The sequence below is a fragment of the Sinocyclocheilus rhinocerous genome, unplaced genomic scaffold (genome assembly GCF_001515625.1).
Source record: "Sinocyclocheilus rhinocerous isolate Xijiao unplaced genomic scaffold, SAMN03320098_v1.1 scaffold2637, whole genome shotgun sequence".
Taxonomy (NCBI): domain Eukaryota; kingdom Metazoa; phylum Chordata; class Actinopteri; order Cypriniformes; family Cyprinidae; genus Sinocyclocheilus; species Sinocyclocheilus rhinocerous.
This window is the reverse complement of record NW_015641805.1, coordinates 310,032-329,638: the sequence shown is the minus strand read 5'-3', so window position 1 is coordinate 329,638 and position 19,607 is coordinate 310,032. Positions and strand designations below refer to the sequence as shown.

Genomic DNA, 19,607 nt, shown 5'->3' with positions numbered 1-19,607 from the left:
CAAAAAACAAAAAAAAATGAAAAAAGAAAAAAAAAAAAAACTAAAAGAATATAACAAACATCAGCTACTGAGCTGTTGTTATTTCTAAATGCGCTGCAGTTATAGTGTACGACTTGAGTCTGTGCAATGTACGATATATTATTCTTTCATATGATAACTCTCCTCCCTGTAGTTCCTAGTTATTATTTTAAGTTTGTAAACAGTCATATGCAGTAATATAGATTCAAAAACCTAAACAAATGTACAAAAAAGTATCAATATAGAGGAACGAAAGGAAAAAGTCTAATAAAAAAAGTAACTTGAGGAAAATTCCACACTTGGCTTTTCCGTGCGTGTGTATATCTCGTTGTATGTGTGTTTTAGTGTTTGTACGATGTCACTGTTGTGTCCTGATATGTCTCACGGCTGTTTTTGTGCTTAACTCTGTCCACTACTCTGTGTTTGGATGGTTTGGTGAGTGTTGAAAAGAGAGAGTGTGTGAATATGTATGTATCTGTGTGTGTTTGGGGTCAGGTGTGCTGAGGCAGCTCTGTGAGGAACCAACAGAAAGCAGAGACAGGTGGTGTGACAGCGAGATCTTGGTTCAGCTGAAGGCCTCATCATCCGTATCCTCAATGAGGACCTTAGTATCTTTCTTAGACCTGTCAGAAAAACACACATGTATATTAATAATATGCCACTTACCGACTTCAGATGTTTGGAGTCAGTAAGATTTTGGTTTTGCAAAAATGTCATATCAAATAAATATTTTTCTTTTGAACTTTCAGGGAAAAAAGGGTTAATAGTCATGGTTTCCACGAAAATATTAAGCAGCACAACTGTTTTAAACATTGATAAAAATAAGAAATGTTTCTTCAGCACAAATCAGCATATTAGAATTATATTGTAGCTATTATATAGTAGATCCGTTATTTACACCATAAAAAAAAGTGTTTGCGTTTTAGTTTTTTTTTAAAAGTTTTTTGGTGTGTGTGTGTGTAACCTAATGAATTTAAATGGGTTTGGTGATGTTAAATATTATTTTTAACTTGAATAAAATCAGTTAGTTTTATATATATATTTTTTATGGCCTTTTTATGCCTTTATTGTGAGAGGACAGTAGAGAGCTGACAGGAAAGCACTGGGAGGAGAGAAGGGAGCAGGATCGGCAAAAGACCTCGAGGCGGGATTCGAACTCGGGTCGCCGTGAGCACAGTTGCGCTATATGTCGACACACTAACCACAAGGCTATGGGCGCCGACTAGTTTTATATTTTTAACATTTTTCTCAGTGAATTGGATTATTGGTGATGTTAAATAATATTTTTTAACTTGAATAAAATCTATTAGTTTTAAATTTGTAACTTTTTTCAGTTAATTGGATTATTGTTGTTAAATAATATTTTTTTAACTTGAATAAAATCAATTAGTTTTTTATTGGATTAATTGGATTACTTGTTTGTTAATGAGTTATGAAAGTTTTTAAAGTCTTATCAGTAATTTTATTGAATATGAATTGTATACAGGTGCACTAAACAAAGCTGCCTACTTATAACTCTATGAAATATGTATGATATATACAATATAAAAATTAAAATATAAAATAAAATCTAATATACAAATCTCTTACTGTGAGGATAGCAGGGGTCGTCGTAAGGACAGGCTGTAGCTCCGTTTCCAGCTCTTTTTACCCTGTCTGTTCCGGACTCCATCCTCCTGGTCCATCATCTGCTCCAGCAGCGTCTGGTCATCAGCGTTTAGAGGAGCCACTGAGATGTCCCGCACCGCTCGGAACTCACCGCAGTTATTCAGGTGCTCATTCTCAAGACGGAAGAAGTTCCACACGAAACGTCTACAGGGAGAGAAACAAAATTCAAAGGATTAAGAGAGAATGTTTTACAACAAGGTTTCCAAAAATGGGCTTTGTGAGGGAACTGGAGGGGGTTTGTGAATTCATGAAAAACTAGGGTGACCATACGTGCCATTTTCCCAGGACGCGTCCTGGCCAGGATTTCTATATTGCCTAAAATATCTAGGTTTTGGCTTTGTTTGCGTGTGCAGACCGATCGGTGTATGACATCAAAGTACCATACAGACGGTTATGCTTTCGAAACGCTCTCGAGGTACTTTGATGTCAAACACTGATCGGTCTGAGCCGCACTGCTTTTAAGTCGAACACACCTAATATGTATGCGTAATTGCATCGCTTTGACCGTAGATCCCACCTTCTCACACGCCATGATTGGTCCATTATGTACAATGCTTGCATGTTATTGGTCAAACTACTTTTCGATCATTACCTTCAGCAAGCATGAAAACAGGAAAACAAAGCCAAAACAAATCCTGGCTAGGACGCGTCCTGGGAAAATGGCACGTATGGTCACCCTATGAAAAACTAATAATTACTTAAATCAGAAAAATGTCAAAAAAATAAAAAATAAAAAATTAATTTTCTTTACCGGCATGTCATGTGACCATTAACCACTAATAGAGAACCAAGAATGTGAATGTGTAGTTAAATTATTGAAATAGTAACTTAAAATCTGAGGGGTTACTTTTTAGCTCAAAGGGATTCAGCTGATGAAAATTTTGGGAATCCCTGTTTTACACAATCATCTCACCTAAACACTTCCAGAGGAGCTAAAATGGTGACCACGATGTCCTCGATGGAAGGAATGGCAGTCATGGAAGTCAGAGAGGTCTGCAGTGTCCAGGCGAAGCGCAGGATCACATCTTCTATAATGGCACAGTAGTAGTAGGCCTAAAAGGAAGAGGAAGTGACATCATGACAACTGGTGGTAACAGATAAATATCCCTGCTTAAAATGAAAACATCTTAAACCAACCTAAACTGGTCTGCTGGGCTCCAACTGGTTTTGGGCACCAACTAAACCAGCTTAAGAGCAGCAAACCAACTGATTAGCAGGATTATTTTGCTTTGCTCCTTGGAAGGTTTGAACCTACAACATTGTGCTCACCAGAGCAGATTTTTGACCACTGCGCAACACATTTTACTATATGTTTTGACATTCCATATGGTGCATTAAGATGGTATATTATTTTCTGCCATATCTTACTTTATGTGGGTAAACAATCTCCTCTCTCAGGAAGGTATTCTCGCCTGCATTGCGGTCAAAAAGACCCCAGTCCATCTTTAGGTCCCAGATCAGTGTGTAGAGTGAACTGACGACTGAAGACAGGATCAGCATGTAGAAAAACACCTCAGCATCGGCGTGTTTCTGATCTGAAACAGAGGAAGTGAATTTGATATTACCACTATGTCCACTAGAGGGAGACGGTTTACCATCCATCCATCCATCCATCTACACTTCGAACAAACATCAGTCGGATTCTGGATACTACATATTTTGTTTTTGTTTGAGACCAGTGTTTGCAGTACTAATGCCATTGTGTCTGTGGTTATTCATCCAGGTCACTGAAAGGTCATTCAATGTCAAATAACCATGTAATATAATAAGGTGTTTATATTATTAAAACAATGATACAATGACTAAAATGCTTTGACACACCTTTAATTAAAGTTACAAGAACAATAAAAATATTTTTATATAAACTAAAATCTAGTGAACAATTAGCCTGTACTATTTTCACTCTCTGCTGCATATGCATATAAAAATGCAGTTTCTTGCAAACTGAAATCAGCATATTAGAATGATTTCTAAAGGATCACGTGACACTGAAGACTGTAGTTATGATGCTAAAAATCCAGCTTTGCCATTACATGAATAAATTACATTTAAATATATATTAAAATAGAAAACAGTTCTTTTAAACTGCTTTAAAATATTGTTACTGCATTTCAGATCAGATAGATGTATGACAATATACTGTATATTTGTGGTGACAGTATATTTTGGATCATATAAATGAAACCTTGGTGAGCATAGAAGACTATCTTTCAAAAACATCAAAAAAATCTTACGAACCTTCTGAACAACAGTGTATATCCAGCTATTTTTACATTACTCTTTCACAAAATTAATACATCACATCTAGTTCTTAATATTCTAACTCCTTATTCCTTATTCTCATTTATAACAAATATATAAAAAGAACTACATGTAATTTGATCAGCAGCTATTTTTGCTGCAACTATGACCAGTCTTACCAATAATACATCCCTTAAACATAAATAACCCAGAAGTAGCTGCGTATAATCTGTTGAAAGGCAGAGGATAAATGCTGTATGGGAAAAGGAATTAGCAGCTAGTATTGATGATGAGGCATGGGAGAACATATGGAACCATGCCAGAAGATATCCATTTTGCACAAGGGCAATACAATACAAAAACAGAGTAGGCAGAGCTGAAATATAAGAGTAAGAGGCATCCTGCAGTACAATATTAGAGCATCAGCTTAAGTTAATAGGGGGCGAGACATTTATCAGATAGTGGACAGTGCAGGTCTCAGGTCAGTGAATGGTTAAATCTCTTAGGCCTCAGACAGCAGACGGGGCTGCATCTGGAACAGGCCCATCAGTCTTAATAAAGCCTTTCACACGCTGCCATCCAGGCGCCAGGAAACACATTTTTCGCCAGAACACATAATAGCCCTGTCCATCCTATTTCAGCTCTGATCTACAAGTGCTCATGTTGAATATTGTGTCCTGAGATTACCCGAAAATCCGGATGTTCACCCCATAAAACCCTTTAAGAGTGCAATGCTAGTCTAATCTCTTCACACAGGCCACAGGCAATCTGGAGAAGCTTGGGCTGATTTTCAGTCTTTTGTTTCACACTTTACAATGCAAGATATTTCTATATTTAATACACATGACAGGGCATTTTTACTGCACTTTGACAAAACCTTTTGCTCAACCTTACCAAAACTAGATCACCTACAAAAACTAAGGCATTTACCTTTAGAAGTCTTAAAGGTACAGGAGCAAAAATAGCTTGAGTAATTCAGAGGTCAGAAAGAGGCTGGAAAATGGTCATGAAACACTAAAAAACATTTTTAGGGTGATTGAAACCTTGACTAATATTTTTTGACAAATAAAATACTATGAAAGTAAACTCTGTTGATTATCTATACCATTCTAATGCTTGGCGTCAGTAGTCAGTAATAAATATACATTCATTCATCAACGGCACATTCAGTTTATCAAAACTGGCAAAGACTTGTGACAAAAAAAAACTATTTTAAATAAATACTGTTTTGTTTCTGAAAAAAAAAAAGTATGGTGGCCCCTACAAAAATATTAAGCAGCACAACCGTTATTATGAATATTCAAATAGAAAGGTTAAAAGTTACAGCTTAAACTGCAGTGTTTCACGTGGTGTTTACTGTATTTATACTGTATTTGTTTCACATGATTTTTACTGTATTTTTGATCAAATAAATGCAGCCATTGTGAGCATAAAAGACTCTTACAGACCCCTACATTTTTTAACAGTAATGTTCATGAAAGTATTTGGCCCATTATATTTTTCTTTTCAATAAGACAATTGGATATATATCAGATGGATATGCAAATTATGGTCAAATTGAGCTCAACAGCATTCACCAATAACTGTGCAAGTTAGGCCAATAAACAGAAGTGTTAGTTCCTTATTGTATCAATTCCAAACTCCTTGTCAACTGATAATACAGATTTCTGTTTTCAATTATTCAGTGAATTTTAATCAAATATTCAATCTCATTTGTCATCATTATATGTAAATACAGGCCATCTGCCACCCTACACTTTAGATATCAGCATAGGCCATTAAAAAACCCATATCGGTCGACCGCTACTGGTCACACTGAACTTTGGGTTAATCTCATTAATACAATGGCAGATTTATGTAAACATGAACCACGATGACCCAAACCCATTTCCCAGAGGACCACAAATACCTCTCAACATCCCTCCGAGTGCTCGGACACACAAGAAATTGTTTTCATCCTTTCAATACTGACAGCTTTTAGGTGTCTTTGGTAATAGAGTACAGAATGGGGAATAGAATGTGTCAATCTCTGCAACTGACCACATGATGGCTACATGACAAAAGAAAAAAAAAACAAATTAATAGAATAAAAAGAGCATCATTGAATTTAAGCCCAGGTATGGAAAAAATTTTTTTCCAAACCAATACTGACCATGTATGTTAACTGATTAATCTGTACTAAACTGTAATATTTATGCACATGCTGGGGGTTAACATTACAGCAGTGAAGTTTAAAATCAAGCTGTGATATGTGACTACATAGTCAATCATTCCTGCATTCTCCATCTGGACCATATGTATTCCTGGGTACACGTGGTCCGTGTGAAACAGTTTAAACCTGACTAATGCAGCCATCAGAGCAGGTAAACACCTGTCCATGTACAAATCTCTATAGCTCTCCTCTAAAATGCTTGTTTTGATCAAAGATCCAGGTCTGATACAGAGTGAGAGAGAAAAAAAATCCAATCATATTTCAGTGCTTCAGAGCTTCATCATTATTCTAGCAATACACTCACACTGTTCTGTCTCGCCACAGGCAGGCAATTACAGCTCAACCTCCTCTGGATAGTCCATTTTGCTTCATTTCCTCTTTTCTTTTTCACTCTCTCGCTTCATATTTTCTCTCCCCTGTAATCGTTTCTTAGTGTTCACATAGCATCTTCTGTTTGCATTTTGCTCTGTCTTGTTGGATGTCATTGAGTTCTTCAGCTGAGCTTAAGCTCAGATCGACATTTCTCAATAAAGTTTAAATGAAATCTTTGAGGATATCGACTCTCTACCATTTCTACAATCACTTCTACAATGAAATAGAGCACTAAACATGAAAGCAGGTGTAATGGGGTTATTGACGGATAAGAACCACTTACCAATGCAAAACTTGCAGTCATAATGCCAGGGTGCAGGGTGAGTAACACATTAAACTTCAATAATTAAAGTTCACAAAGACTTACAAATCATTGGGACTGAACCTACAACCTTTAGGTTGCAAATCTAGATGTTAACCATTAAGCCACTTTACACTTGGGGAAACAGTAATGGCTTTTCATCTCTACCACTATTCTCAATCCCACACACCTGTTTGGCTCATGACTATGTTAATTTAAACATTACTTATGCTCAGACATGTTGCATTCTTTTGGGATTCGCTTACATGAAAACTAAAATAAATTGAATCCACAGACTCATTTATCTGGGCAGCTTACTAGAGCGAACATCAGTTTCAATCAGGGCACAAATGATGGAGGTGATTTCTGATGAATTCATATATTAAACAGGCTCTCTGCCAGGAACAGGCTCTCTGCCTCGAGCGGATCCTAATGAATGCATCAAATGCGTGGCAAGGTTGCCATGTTGGGTTAAATGCGGCCTCTTTTAGTCATATGAGGCAGATGCTCTGGGCTGCGGTCCAGACTTTATCTATATCACTGATACAGAGATGTTTCTAATACACACAGAAGTCTAGAGCAAAATGCACCCATGCTTGATATTTAAACACTGACATTTAAGGGAAAAAAACTGAAACGACCATGTGTGCATATAAATAATGAAATGGATGAAACGGTTTAGCCGAGTGCTTTGAGATCGATTTGGGCTGAAGTTGTCTTTCTGAAGAGATACGGGAAGGCATGGAGGCTGACTGTTTGATAAGAGAGTGAGACAGACAGAGAAAGACATGTTTGAGCAGCAGTCTTTGCACTTCAGATGGATTTCAGTGGCAGAATAATCAGATGGTAATTGTAGATAGACACGTGGGATATGTCTGGAATCTTAATGGCATGCTTTTAAACTCTTTAAGAGTTCATATGAACCGAACGTAGGATAATTACTGTGATCGAATCATGCATAATGTGGTGTTTGGTGACAAATGAGTTTTTATAAAGCAGGCAGCTCTTTTTTAAATGCATAAATGCAATTCCAACCTGTTTCCTACAGCTCTTATTAGGTTATAAAAATGTCCCAGTCTTTGTGCAATTCATCTCTAACATAAAACTTAGATGCTTGCTGTTTATGTTGCTATATAAACCAAGTCTCTAACAGACAAGGACAGGCTCAGGGTCATTTTTTTCTTTCTCTGCTTTTCTCAAAACATGCTTTTGTTGCCCATTCATCTGTATCTGTAGGCAAACAATGGCACCCAGGTGCTCTCTTTGTACTGAACATTTTACATCAGTCAGTGCTAGATTATAACAGCAATTTTCACAGAACAGTAAAACAACATATTTATCATATTAATGCAAACAAGCTTTAACCAGATTCCATCAAGACAAAACTTCTAGAGCTTCTTTAATCTTCTTTAAAGGGATAGTTCACACACAAATGAAAATTCTGTCATTAATTACTCACTCTCATGTCTTTCCAAACCCATATGACCTTTGTTCATCTTCGGAAGACAAATTAAGGTATTTTTGATGAAATCCGAGAGCTTTCTGACCCTGCATAGACAGCAATGGAACTGACACGTTCAAGGCCCAGAAAGGTAGTAAGGACATTGTTAAAATAGTCCATGTGACATCAGTGGTTCAACCACAATTTTATGAAGCTACGAGAATCCTTTTTGTATGCAAAGAAAACTAAAATAATGACTTTATTCAACAATTTCTTCTCTTCCGTGTCAGTCTTTGATGCACATTCACGAGAGTACCATAACGCATGCGTGTGGTGTTGCTGACGCAGGAGCCGGCGTTCTGACGTAGAACATCCATCCATCTTAGTTCATTGTCTGTATATTGTGGTTCAAATAAGTAAGGCTAGGCAAAAAATTGCAAGTCATCCTCTGTTGAAATCTTCAGACATGTGTTGTGGTACTGTTGAGAACGGCAGCGGAGACTGACATGGAAGAGTAGAAATTGTTGAATAAAGTCTTTATTAAAATTGCGGTTGAACCACTGATGTCACATGGACTATTTTAACAATGTCCTTACTACCATTCTGGGCCTTGAATGTGGTAGTTGCGTTGCCTTCTATGCAGGGCCAGAAAGCTCTCGGATTTCATCAAAATATCTTAATTTGTCTCCCAAAGATGAACGAATGTCTTGCAGGTTTGGAACTACATGAGGGTGAGTAATTAATGATAGAATTTTCATTATTTGGGTGAACTATACCTTTAAACTACATTCACCAAACTTGGCACAGACTGTTCGTACTGTTGTTTGTCAAGCTGATTATAACAATTGTAACATGCTTTAATAAGTGAATGTACTGGTTACATGATTACGTAATACTTGTAATTAATTTCAGTTTGTTTGTTCTTACCTTTATGAGTTCTGTAGAGGGCTGCAAATGTGACCACAAAGAAGGTGGTGGAGTATTTCCCAGCATTCACCAGGTGAGGGAAGGCCCTCCTGGTGTCACGGTAACGTCGCAGGCACTGAACAAACCGCAGCCAGGCAGGCAGACAGTGGATGATGGCCCGAACTCCATAAGAATAGCTGTTACACCTTTCATCACCTTATGTAGGAGGAGATAATTATGAATGCACATTGATATTTCCAAGACTGTACTCTCAATATTGTAGTAATGTTAAAGCATATACAAACATAAAACCATAATTTTTATATGTATTTCTACAAATTAAATTATGATTATAAAATAGCACAGGACTTAACAATTAGGATTTTGTCTTGAAATCTTATGCATTTAGTTTTGATAACCTGAAATATATTTTCATATATACAAAAACATGTAAATAGAGAAATTACAAATTTTGTCAAAATTGCAAGAAAGCCAGAAAATGTGCGTTTGTGAATTTATAACTGTCACAGAGATATATTATCTTTTTCAAAAATTACATTGAAATTATATAATACTACTACTAATAATACATTAATACAAAATATTTGTATAAAATATTTTACAAAAATATAAAAGTATAAATTTCATTAAGAAAAAAATTAAGAAATAATTTTCCAAATATTTTGGGTCTATTCATCATATTTGGAAGTAAAAATCGGAACTACTAATACTTGACCAGACCGTACTGTTGAGCTCTGTTGCCCACATTCTCTTACTCTCTCTTTGTCTTGCTCACGCACTTTCCCTCCTCTTCTTTCTCAGTATTTGCCTATATTCCTGAGCTGGTGTGACACATTTCTGCACCATTAGACAGCCGCTGATGTTCTGAATTTCCTGGTCCATTTCACATGATAAACTCCACTGAACCTGAAGAACTCCAGTCTATGTTGACACTGCCAGTACAATCTTAATTCATGTGCAAGAGCAACTAATCATAACCGGCCATTCATCTACCATTACATCTAATGCTGAAATTAGGATGGTTCAACATGAATGGCTCAGTCAGTCAAAACTTGAATCAGCACAATACAGGATGGCTTCGTTCTGAATCAATTACCATATGTGGAGGGCAGTAAGCCGCTGCGATCTCCCCACTGCAGCTCCATGCTGTAGTAACAGACCAGATACTCCAGATCCGACAGCACAATGACCAGAGAATTGAGTTGATCTGCCAGCCAGAAGTCTGCAAACTCCACACGGTGGAATGGGGCGGTGAACACACGGAACTACAAACACAGAAAATATGAAGTTTAAATATTTATACTGTATACAGTGCTTAAGGTAATCACTGAGGACAATAATAAACAGGAGAAATCATCACAAGTGTTTTTCTATCTTAAAATGAGGTTATGTATAACAGCTTATCCCTGAGGCAGAGTGAACTCTATGAGACAGCGAGCGAAAATCTTAATGAGAACTCAGCTGGCTGAAAGCAAATCAATGGGGTTTTTATTGGCTGATCATCTGCAATATCATCAGCTCCTTCACCAATAAACCAGCTTTAACTGTGTATAAGTAATGATGGGGTTGGATGTGTTGCACCATTAATCTAGTAAACTGTGCATCATGTTTGTCACATGACCATATATACAGTGGGTACGGAAAGTATTCAGACCCCCTTAAATTTTTCACTCTTTGTTATATTGCAGCCATTTGCTAAAATATATATATATATATATATGTATATATATATATATATATACTGTATACACAGCTGCCTGTGATTGAGTAATGCACACGAGAAAAGTAATACTAAGGCTACATGCTAACTTAGGCGAGTTACCTTTGTTGCCCTTGAGTCATATTGGTTTTTCTTTTTTCCACATATCTTTCCGTGGCTCAATCACACTACCCTATGAAATGAAATTTTACCTCTCTCAGCCTTCAGGCTACTGCTGACATTTCCCAGCGACACAGTTTTGCACTACACTGATCTATGCCATCATACTCTTGAGGTTCAAATGCCAGTGAAAATCGATTTCTCCCTACACAAACCCTGATCAGTTATTTTTACCTGATGAAACAGGTGAATGCGGTCCACAAAAAAGCTTTTAAACATACAGGTCTAAACGTGAGGTACATTTCAAGGTTACAGCTGCATGTGCGATGCACAGCTTGAGTGTGACAGCACGTTTGAGCTCTGGGAGGAAAGCCACCCACTGTTTGGCCATCAGTACGTGTCGGTTTTAATCTACAGGAAGTGTGTGTGTGTCTGCGTGTGCTCCAAGGAATAAGGCTCCAGTCTAGGTCAATTAGATGTGGGGAGGGCAGTGAGACAGAGGCAGGCGGCTGCTGATGGCTCCATCCCAATAATGATTGCACAGGCACAGTCTTCACATCCGCAGAGATAGAGCTGCAATCTATTTTCCCTCACCTCACACAGAGACACACACATAATCACACATATGTACGCGCAAAGACCTCACTGAAACACTCTGTACACACAGTTTGGGGTCAGTAATATATTTTTTGAAAGAAAGAAATTCTTTTATTCAGCTAGGATCATTAAACTGGAAAAAAGTGAGAGTAAAGACCTTTATGATGTCACAAAAGATCTATTTTCAAAGAAATGCTGTTATTTAGAACTTTCTATTCATCAAAGAATCTTGAAAATAATGTAATACGGTTTCTGCAAAGAAAATAAATAAATAAATGAAAAAAAAAAAAAAGCAGCACAGCTGTTTTCAAGACTAAAAAAATAAGAAATGTTTCTTGAGTGCCAAATCAGCATATTAGAATTATTTCTGAAGGACACTGAAGACTGGAGTAATGAGTAATAAGCTGAAAATTCAGCTTTGCCATCACAGAAATAAATTACATTTTCATTTATATTAAAAGAGAAAACAGTTATTTTAAATTGTAATAATATTTCACAATATTTTACAGCATTTTTTTTTTTATTTTTTTAATTACTTTATTTTTTTCCTCCTTTTTTTCAAACAAATACAGAACAAAATGATACATTCTAAAGAACAACCTATACACATAACAGACATATACATACAGACAGTGGTCACCCAATAAAACTTATACTACATTCATGAGTATTCAGATTTTGATCAGATTCGGTTGACTTCTTGTTTAAAATTGCTCAGCTCTTCTTTCACATCTCTCGCAAGAGAATCTCGGAAGGCAGTTAGTTCAGTTTTAATATCCACCCGGAAAGCTTTAATGTCCGCGTGTATCGCCGCAATGCTAGCTGACAGGTTATCAGCGGCGCCGTCCATCTCAGCCATTCCTTCTGTTATTTTTTCAGTCTTTTCAAGTTTCGATTGTTGTTTAATCCTAGCTTTTTTTGCTTTGTCCCCCTCCATATTATTTAAATCCAGTTTAAATTATAATATGTAATATAAAACGGAGGATTAACACCAGACCGTATGGGAGCACTCTCACTATGCTGCTACACGTGTCGACGCCATACCGGAAGCCATTTTACAGCATTTTTGATCAGATAAATGCAGCCTTGGTGAGCATACGAGAAAAAATTATTTAAAAAAAATCTTACAGACTCCAGACTTTTGAACAGTAGTGTACATGCACACAATATCTTTTTTCACACAGGCCAAGGGGAAAACAATTGTTCCTACTATAAAACTAATAGAAACAGACAGAGAAGATGAAATGTATGAAGCTGTTTGTGCATTGAAATTAGCCAATTAGCTCTTAGCTAATTTAACTGAATTTGTTAGAAATGTGTTTGAACAGGTGGTTTTGCTATTAGCAGAGTAATTCCAGTGAAAACATTAACATTTTATCGTCTTAAACAAGACAGGATATGATGATTGCAAATGCTGTTTATAACCCACTTTACATGTAATCTGACACATTTCTAAGTTAAACAGGATATTTAGTGAGAAGAAATTGGGACTTTTAAAATCCATCTGAAACTGATTGGATCATAAAATACGGGTGTTGCATATCTGCATGGAGCCAATTAACAGCATGCAATAGCCAATGCCGCCCACATTATGTTGGCGTAAAAGGTTTTTCACTATTTATCATACATTTTTTGTGGCTATAGAAGCTGTATGTTTATAAAATGTAATGGTTTTGTCTCTCACCAGAAGTTTGATGAGCCAGAAACGGGATTTGTAGTAGGCAGTTTTGAAGGGGTTGATGAGGAAGAGCGCCATGAAGCCGTAGAGGATTAGGGGGTTCGCCTGCATAGGGAGCCAAGTGTAGTCCGCAAACAGACAGGATAGGATGCTGAGACACCACAACACCCCCAAAAACCCAGCGATCTACAGCAAGAGAAAGGGAGAAAAGACCAAATTGAACATCCAGATGCATTATAATTCTTTCATATTTTCAAAACCTGGAAAGTTTTCCCTTCCCTTTTTCCCTTTCCTAATATTTTATCTGTCAGAATACAATGTCCTTATAGCTATACAATAGTTCAAAAGGTTTGGCCCAGAAAGATTTATTTATTTATTTTTAGAAATTGAAGTTTTATTTAGCAAGGATGCATTAAATAGATCAAAACTGGCAGTAAAACATTTATAATGCTACAAAAGATTTCTATTTCAAAAAATGTCTGTTCTTGTAAACTTTCTACTCATCAATGAATTCTGAAAAGAGATATATCAGTTTTAACATAACATATTGAGCAGCACAAATGATTTTTGAAGGATCATGTGACAATGACTGTTAAAAATTCAGTTTTGCATCACAGAAAGAAATTCCATTAAAATAGAATTTTGAATTATAATAATATTTCACAATACTACTGTTTTTACTGGATTTTTCATTAAATAAATGCAGCCGTTGTAAGCACTTCTTTAAAAAACAAACCAACAAAAAATCTAACAGACCCCAAACTTTTAAAAGGCAGCGTATATACAGGCTTCCTGAAAGGTTCCCTTCAACATTAAGTGTCTCACCTCAAACAGATGTTGATGTGAAAGATTGTTTCGAGGGTTCAGCTCAAAGATCAGCACATGATTGACACCCGCCTGCCTCCAGCCATAAGTGTTAATCCCCAAGAGGAAGAGAAACTGAATCAACAGGAAACCGCCACGGTAGATGCGTACCAGTGGCCAGATGTTCTGATTACGAATGAAAAAAGCACCTGAGAGGGAAGGATCAGTCAAACAATTGGATTATCAACAAGGCTGTATAAATTACTGAACTGTTCTATCATAAATGAGTGGTATATCAGCAGAAATGCTGGAATTTATGCATTATGAAATGTGTGCAGCAAGATGCACATGGACTAAGTGTGAAACAAGGTTAAAAAACTGTACCAGTAAGGACAAAGGCGACAGCCAGGACAATGAAGACCCCACAATACAGTCCCACACGAAAGGTGGTCCAGGCAGGTGCAGGCTGAGAAAAAGCACATTTAAATCACTGCAGTTGTTATTCTACAATATTCACCCTTCATTATTCAGGAAAACAAACAAAACACATTTCAGTGTAACTTTTTTATTACAATACACACCTATACTGAATAAAATGGATTTGCATTAGCATTTGCACATGGGTAATTGTTAAAAAAATGGCTATTTTAAGTCACTACAACTTAACATTTCAAGTTCAGTCATTAGATTTAATAAGAATAGTTAAGGAGATGCCTTCAACAAAAACAAGCCTGTTGATTTTTTTTTAAACAAAAACTTTTATTTTGGATGCGATTAATCGCGATTAATCATTTGACAGCACAATTTTTTTTATATTTGTGTTATCCAAAGGACAGAGAGACACACACATTCTCTCTATTAAAGGTAAAAGGTATTGTGCATGATGTTCCAAGCACAGGTGTATCTCTCCACCCACGCTGCCTTTTACATTATGTAGTTCCTGAGTACTTCATGAGTACTTCAAAAGTACTGCATAAAAAGACACTGCAGATATTTTTCACATGTTTTTCATTGGCTGTTTGCTATTATGTTATTCTTCTGCTAACATATTTGTTGCTTTCCACGTGGGTTTTGCTTTAGTATTTTGTATTTATCACTAAAATAATCATAAAAACAAACTACATGCACTTTATTGAAAGTCACTTTGGTATATAAAATAACTTTGATTCTACCAATTATAAATGTTAATTAACACAATTGCTGCATGCGTGTATGTGTGTGTGTGTGCATCTGCATGTACTATCAGAGTTTTTCTCACCTGTGCTGCTCCAAGAGGTGGAACTCTCAGTCTCTTCATGGCCTTCTGACGGTCACCTCCTTCCAGCTCTGTGGTCACCAGACCCTGGGCACACAAGGGTCAAAGGTCAGACACCATTCTCTAGTTTAGTCATTTCTGCCACTTCATTCTAATGTGCTCTAGGGTTTTAAGCATCATTTATCAGTTTCAGCAGCTACTAACACCAATTCAATTAGATCATGATACGAGCAGGAAGTCAGAAGTCCAAACGTGGAGCCAGGCAGTCTACCTCGGTCTCAGAGATGAGCTGTGTGATCTTCTTACAGGTGTAGAATGGAGCCACCTCCACGTGAGCCACACGCCAATCAGCTCCACGCTGTGTGTCCAGAATCTTGTCATGTTTCTTCAGAATCTTACGGAATCCAGTGAAGTTCAGATTCTGTATGTGATTAGGGTAAATTTAGTATATGAAATTAAGAATTCAGATCTAAAACAAGAAAGTGTAATTCTCTAGTTCTTCATGTTAAAACACATCTACCCAGTCCTTATTATTGCTATTTAGAATAATGATATAAAATAATTAGACATTTTAGAAAAAAACTCAAGCAATAAAATACATAACATGTATAGTGTTCACATGTATAGTGGATGCCTGTTGACTGCTTTTTCTTTACTATCCAGTCTAACTCATCCATTTAAAAGTAAAAATCTATATTTAGCTATGAAACATATTTCAAGAATTTGAACATCAATATTTAGATCAGGGTTCTTTAACGGAAACTGGTCTGTGAATTGATGAAAAGCTAATTATTAATTAAATAGTAAAATAAGCACAATAAAAAAAAGAAACAGCAGATAGGTCAAGAAACCCAAGAGGGAGTCAGGACAACATTCACAAGAGAAGACAAACAACAAAAACAAAAACCATGACAAATATCAGACCTGGTAGTTCTGCAGGAGGATGAGGCTGAGGTAGAACTCGCTGAAGGCCAGCTGCAGGTCTTTGATGTTGCGATGTTTGTTGCGCTCTTTGTTGGACAAAGGCAACACTGTTTTGCGGCGACTGCGCAGCCCTGGAGCATTGCTCTCCCGCTGGGCATCCAGAGACGTCTGCAGCTCATTCTGCAAAGTTGCAAATCGGCGCTGTGCCTCAGCCAGTTTCTCTGTGAAGATCCAAAAAGAGAAGACAATATTAATAATTCAGTTTTATGGACAATTAGCATTTTACTTGATTTACGGCCTTTGAGAGAACACGGAAAACAAAAAGCCTGGTTGTACACCAGGATGGAAAACTTTTATCTTAAATGTATTAAAAACTATCCGACTACATCTACTGAGAGACATAAAGCCTGCTTGGCTTACAACCCTGCAATGAAATGCACCAGAATCCATTTTGCATGAGAAATAAATCCCTCATTCTACCCATCAACTGGAAAGTAAAGCAGACAGATTTCCTGTTAGAGATGAGCCTCTTCCTGTAAGGGCGATATCTCAGACAGCATTATCCACGCTGGCCTGCATCCCAGTGCAGTTTGGTGAACAGGACCCTGCTCACCCATCTCACTTTCAGAGGAAGGAAACGGGATATTATGTTCATCAGACATGTAAATACTAGGAGTCCTGCTGGCGTATGTGTTATAACCCCCAGTAAGACACTGAGGAGTCCAAGATGAAAAAGGGAGTGAGGAAGAGAACTGCCACACTTTGTCCCCAAGGCATTGATTACACAATTGTCTCTACTAATGTGTTTTTCTCAGGGCAGTCTACTTCCAATATTTCACTACAGTAAACTAGAGTATGAATGTAGTTTTTTTAATGAATTTAAATTACAAAATATTTTTTAAAATGTATTTAGCTATATATTTAAATAAATGTTAATTTATTTTATATTTAAATTCATATTACATAGAATATGAAATTTTTATTTAATATTAATTCAATATATTGTTACCATACATTTATTTAATATTAGTTATTTTTAAAATAGTATTTATTATTATACATTTTCATATATATGAATGTAATATTTGGTCATTAAATGGTAAATGTTTTTACCATTTTTTATGTTTAGGAATAAATTCATAAACATAAAAAAATGCATACGTGGCAATTTTTTTTTTTTTTTTACAAATTCTTAAAGATGTTCGTCAGTTAGAAAAAGTATCTAGCTAACGAGTTTAAATAGCTTACAAGCAGAATTTGCAAACAAACAACAAAGAAAACCAAAAATTGAAGTTTGGACCGCATTAATAATGCAAATACATAAAAAGATAAGATGACAGAACATCAGTTTATTAAAGTCCAGAAAAATACTGGCTGTGAACAAAGATTTGATCTTATAAAAACAACATCGAATAGACTGCACATCCTTGTTTTCTTTCATGTCAATGTAAATATAGTGTCCAGTCAACAAAAATAGTCTGACTAAGGTCTGTGCTTCTGCAGGCTGAACATGGCTAAGATGGTGCTAAGAATTTATGTGCTTAGCAGATCTCGTCCACTGGGACAAAGACTGCATGTACTCAAGGTTTAGAAGCTATGTTGTTAATTCAGGACCACTCAGGGGGGTGGCAGGGGTCTCTGCCGTAACACAGTCTGGGTCAACTAGACAGAATTAGTTATAGTGCACTAACAGCGGCTGCCATCCTAATATAGATTTCAGTTTTAAAGGCCATCATATATGATAACGCCTTGCATTTCACTAAATAAACCTTCAAATCTGACCTGTGCATGGACAACATTATCTGCAGAGCTGAATAATTAAACTAATATTTATGTTTGAATATTGTTCCTTTTTTGTTTTATCTAACACTATTTTTGAGCAAATGAAACTTTATTTTGTCTTATTTTGTCACATCCATGTGTTTTTCACAAGGGAAAAATAAAAGTATGGGGTCAGAGATTTTTCCAGCTTAATGGACTTGCCAGCTTTCTTTGGCTGGGCAACTCGATTAGAGTTTATTTTGGTCTGTCTGTCAAACCTGCAGCACTGAGGGAGTGAATGATTTTCGGTGGCAACTGGAGTATAAAAAACTAAACCTATTGATGCTTTCCTTTTATGTTAAATTATTAATGTACATCTGCTTCTTTGTTTCAGAATAAATGCTGATCCATTTGTCTCAGCTCATTCTGAGATTTTATTTAGAGGTAGAATTAGCTACTGTTATATTCTCAATGCAATGCAACAATGCATCATTGTGCAAACAAAGCATTAATCGCATATATTATCAGTCCAAACATAGTCTATTCCCCTTGACGCATGTTCCTAAATAGTGCTGTACAGCCACACCTCATGCACAGGGAATCCCTTGACGGCATTTAGCTGGCCACTGCAGTTCAACCACACAGTAAAGACTGTTTCCACTTGTGCTATTTATGAGTTACAAAAAGAACGCAATACTGGTAGCCAAACACGATATATATAAACTGGCTGAAATGTTTTGAAATCACTTGTACTCTACCTGATCGAAAAAATCCAGTTTTTCAATCTGCCTGTGTCAATTTGAGTCTTGTTAAAGTTTTAAATACCTGCCGCCAAGATGCTCCTCTGTCGGTCACGGATTATAGAAAGTGAAACTTAAATCTATAGGGGTGGTTGGATTTATTCACGCACGTTAAAATATTTATTTGAAGCTTCTTTCTTTTCAGATTCTTATTTACGGCATTATTTTAATAGGATGTATATTAACTTATTGGGAGAAAACCGGTAGTTCTATGTGAAATCAGACTTTTGAGCACCCACATATAGCCAAAATGGCATGATCATAACACCTCAGCGAATATTCGACTGTGAGATTGGTAGTTGAATCAGGCTCCTCCTACCGAAGCATCGAATCTTCGACTATTCGGGGTCACCCCTACTATCTACATGGGTTGTTGATGTGACATGGCGTTTTCACTGTCCCACAAGATAAAAATGAATATAATAAATATTGTCATTATTTAAAATGCAGTAAATCGTTAAACATTTCTTTGTCTTGCATGGACCCTTTGTTATAAAAGCTGCAGTGTTATTTGATTTTTAAACATTTTGAGCCAAATCTCAAAATTGTCCTATGGTGTGACTGTCTCAAGCATTCAATAAATTACAACTTTTATAAATTAAAAAGAAAAGCATAAAAATGTTAATAAATACCTCCGGCATAATTGTACAAGTGTCTATTTTAGTAAATGGCAATCATTTTTTTCATCCATATATTTCTGAAAACACAGGAACTTGATACATTTTGTCTCTAAAAACCATGTCCTCTGGTGTGACACCATATCCTGATTTTAAATTGGCCAATTCCAGA

At 36.4% G+C, this 19,607-nt stretch overlaps 1 protein-coding gene across 2 annotated transcripts in view; it reads right to left on the bottom strand.

The window, feature by feature from the left end:
• Positions 1–24: 24 nt before the first annotated feature.
• The window catches only part of LOC107755298 (xenotropic and polytropic retrovirus receptor 1 homolog), a 68,064-nt gene continuing 48,481 nt past the window's right edge, over positions 25–19,607 (bottom strand). Inside the window, exons 1-13 of one of the 2 annotated variants that reach the window (XM_016572048.1) lie at positions 16,738–17,123; positions 16,258–16,478; positions 15,605–15,754; positions 15,337–15,420; positions 14,463–14,544; positions 14,100–14,287; positions 13,281–13,460; positions 10,277–10,445; positions 9,181–9,375; positions 3,055–3,221; positions 2,600–2,739; positions 1,609–1,830; positions 25–641 (exon numbers count right to left, since the gene is read on the bottom strand). In XM_016572048.1, the coding sequence (XP_016427534.1) occupies positions 584–641; positions 1,609–1,830; positions 2,600–2,739; positions 3,055–3,221; positions 9,181–9,375; positions 10,277–10,445; positions 13,281–13,460; positions 14,100–14,287; positions 14,463–14,544; positions 15,337–15,420; positions 15,605–15,754; positions 16,258–16,478; positions 16,738–16,741 (1,860 nt within the window). In that variant the 5' untranslated portion in view covers positions 16,742–17,123 and the 3' untranslated portion in view covers positions 25–583. Of the gene's footprint in view, positions 642–1,608; positions 1,831–2,599; positions 2,740–3,054; positions 3,222–9,180; positions 9,376–10,276; positions 10,446–13,280; positions 13,461–14,099; positions 14,288–14,462; positions 14,545–15,336; positions 15,421–15,604; positions 15,755–16,257; positions 16,479–16,737; positions 17,124–19,607 lie in introns of those variants that run through there. The other variant, XM_016572047.1, reaches the window with a different exon arrangement.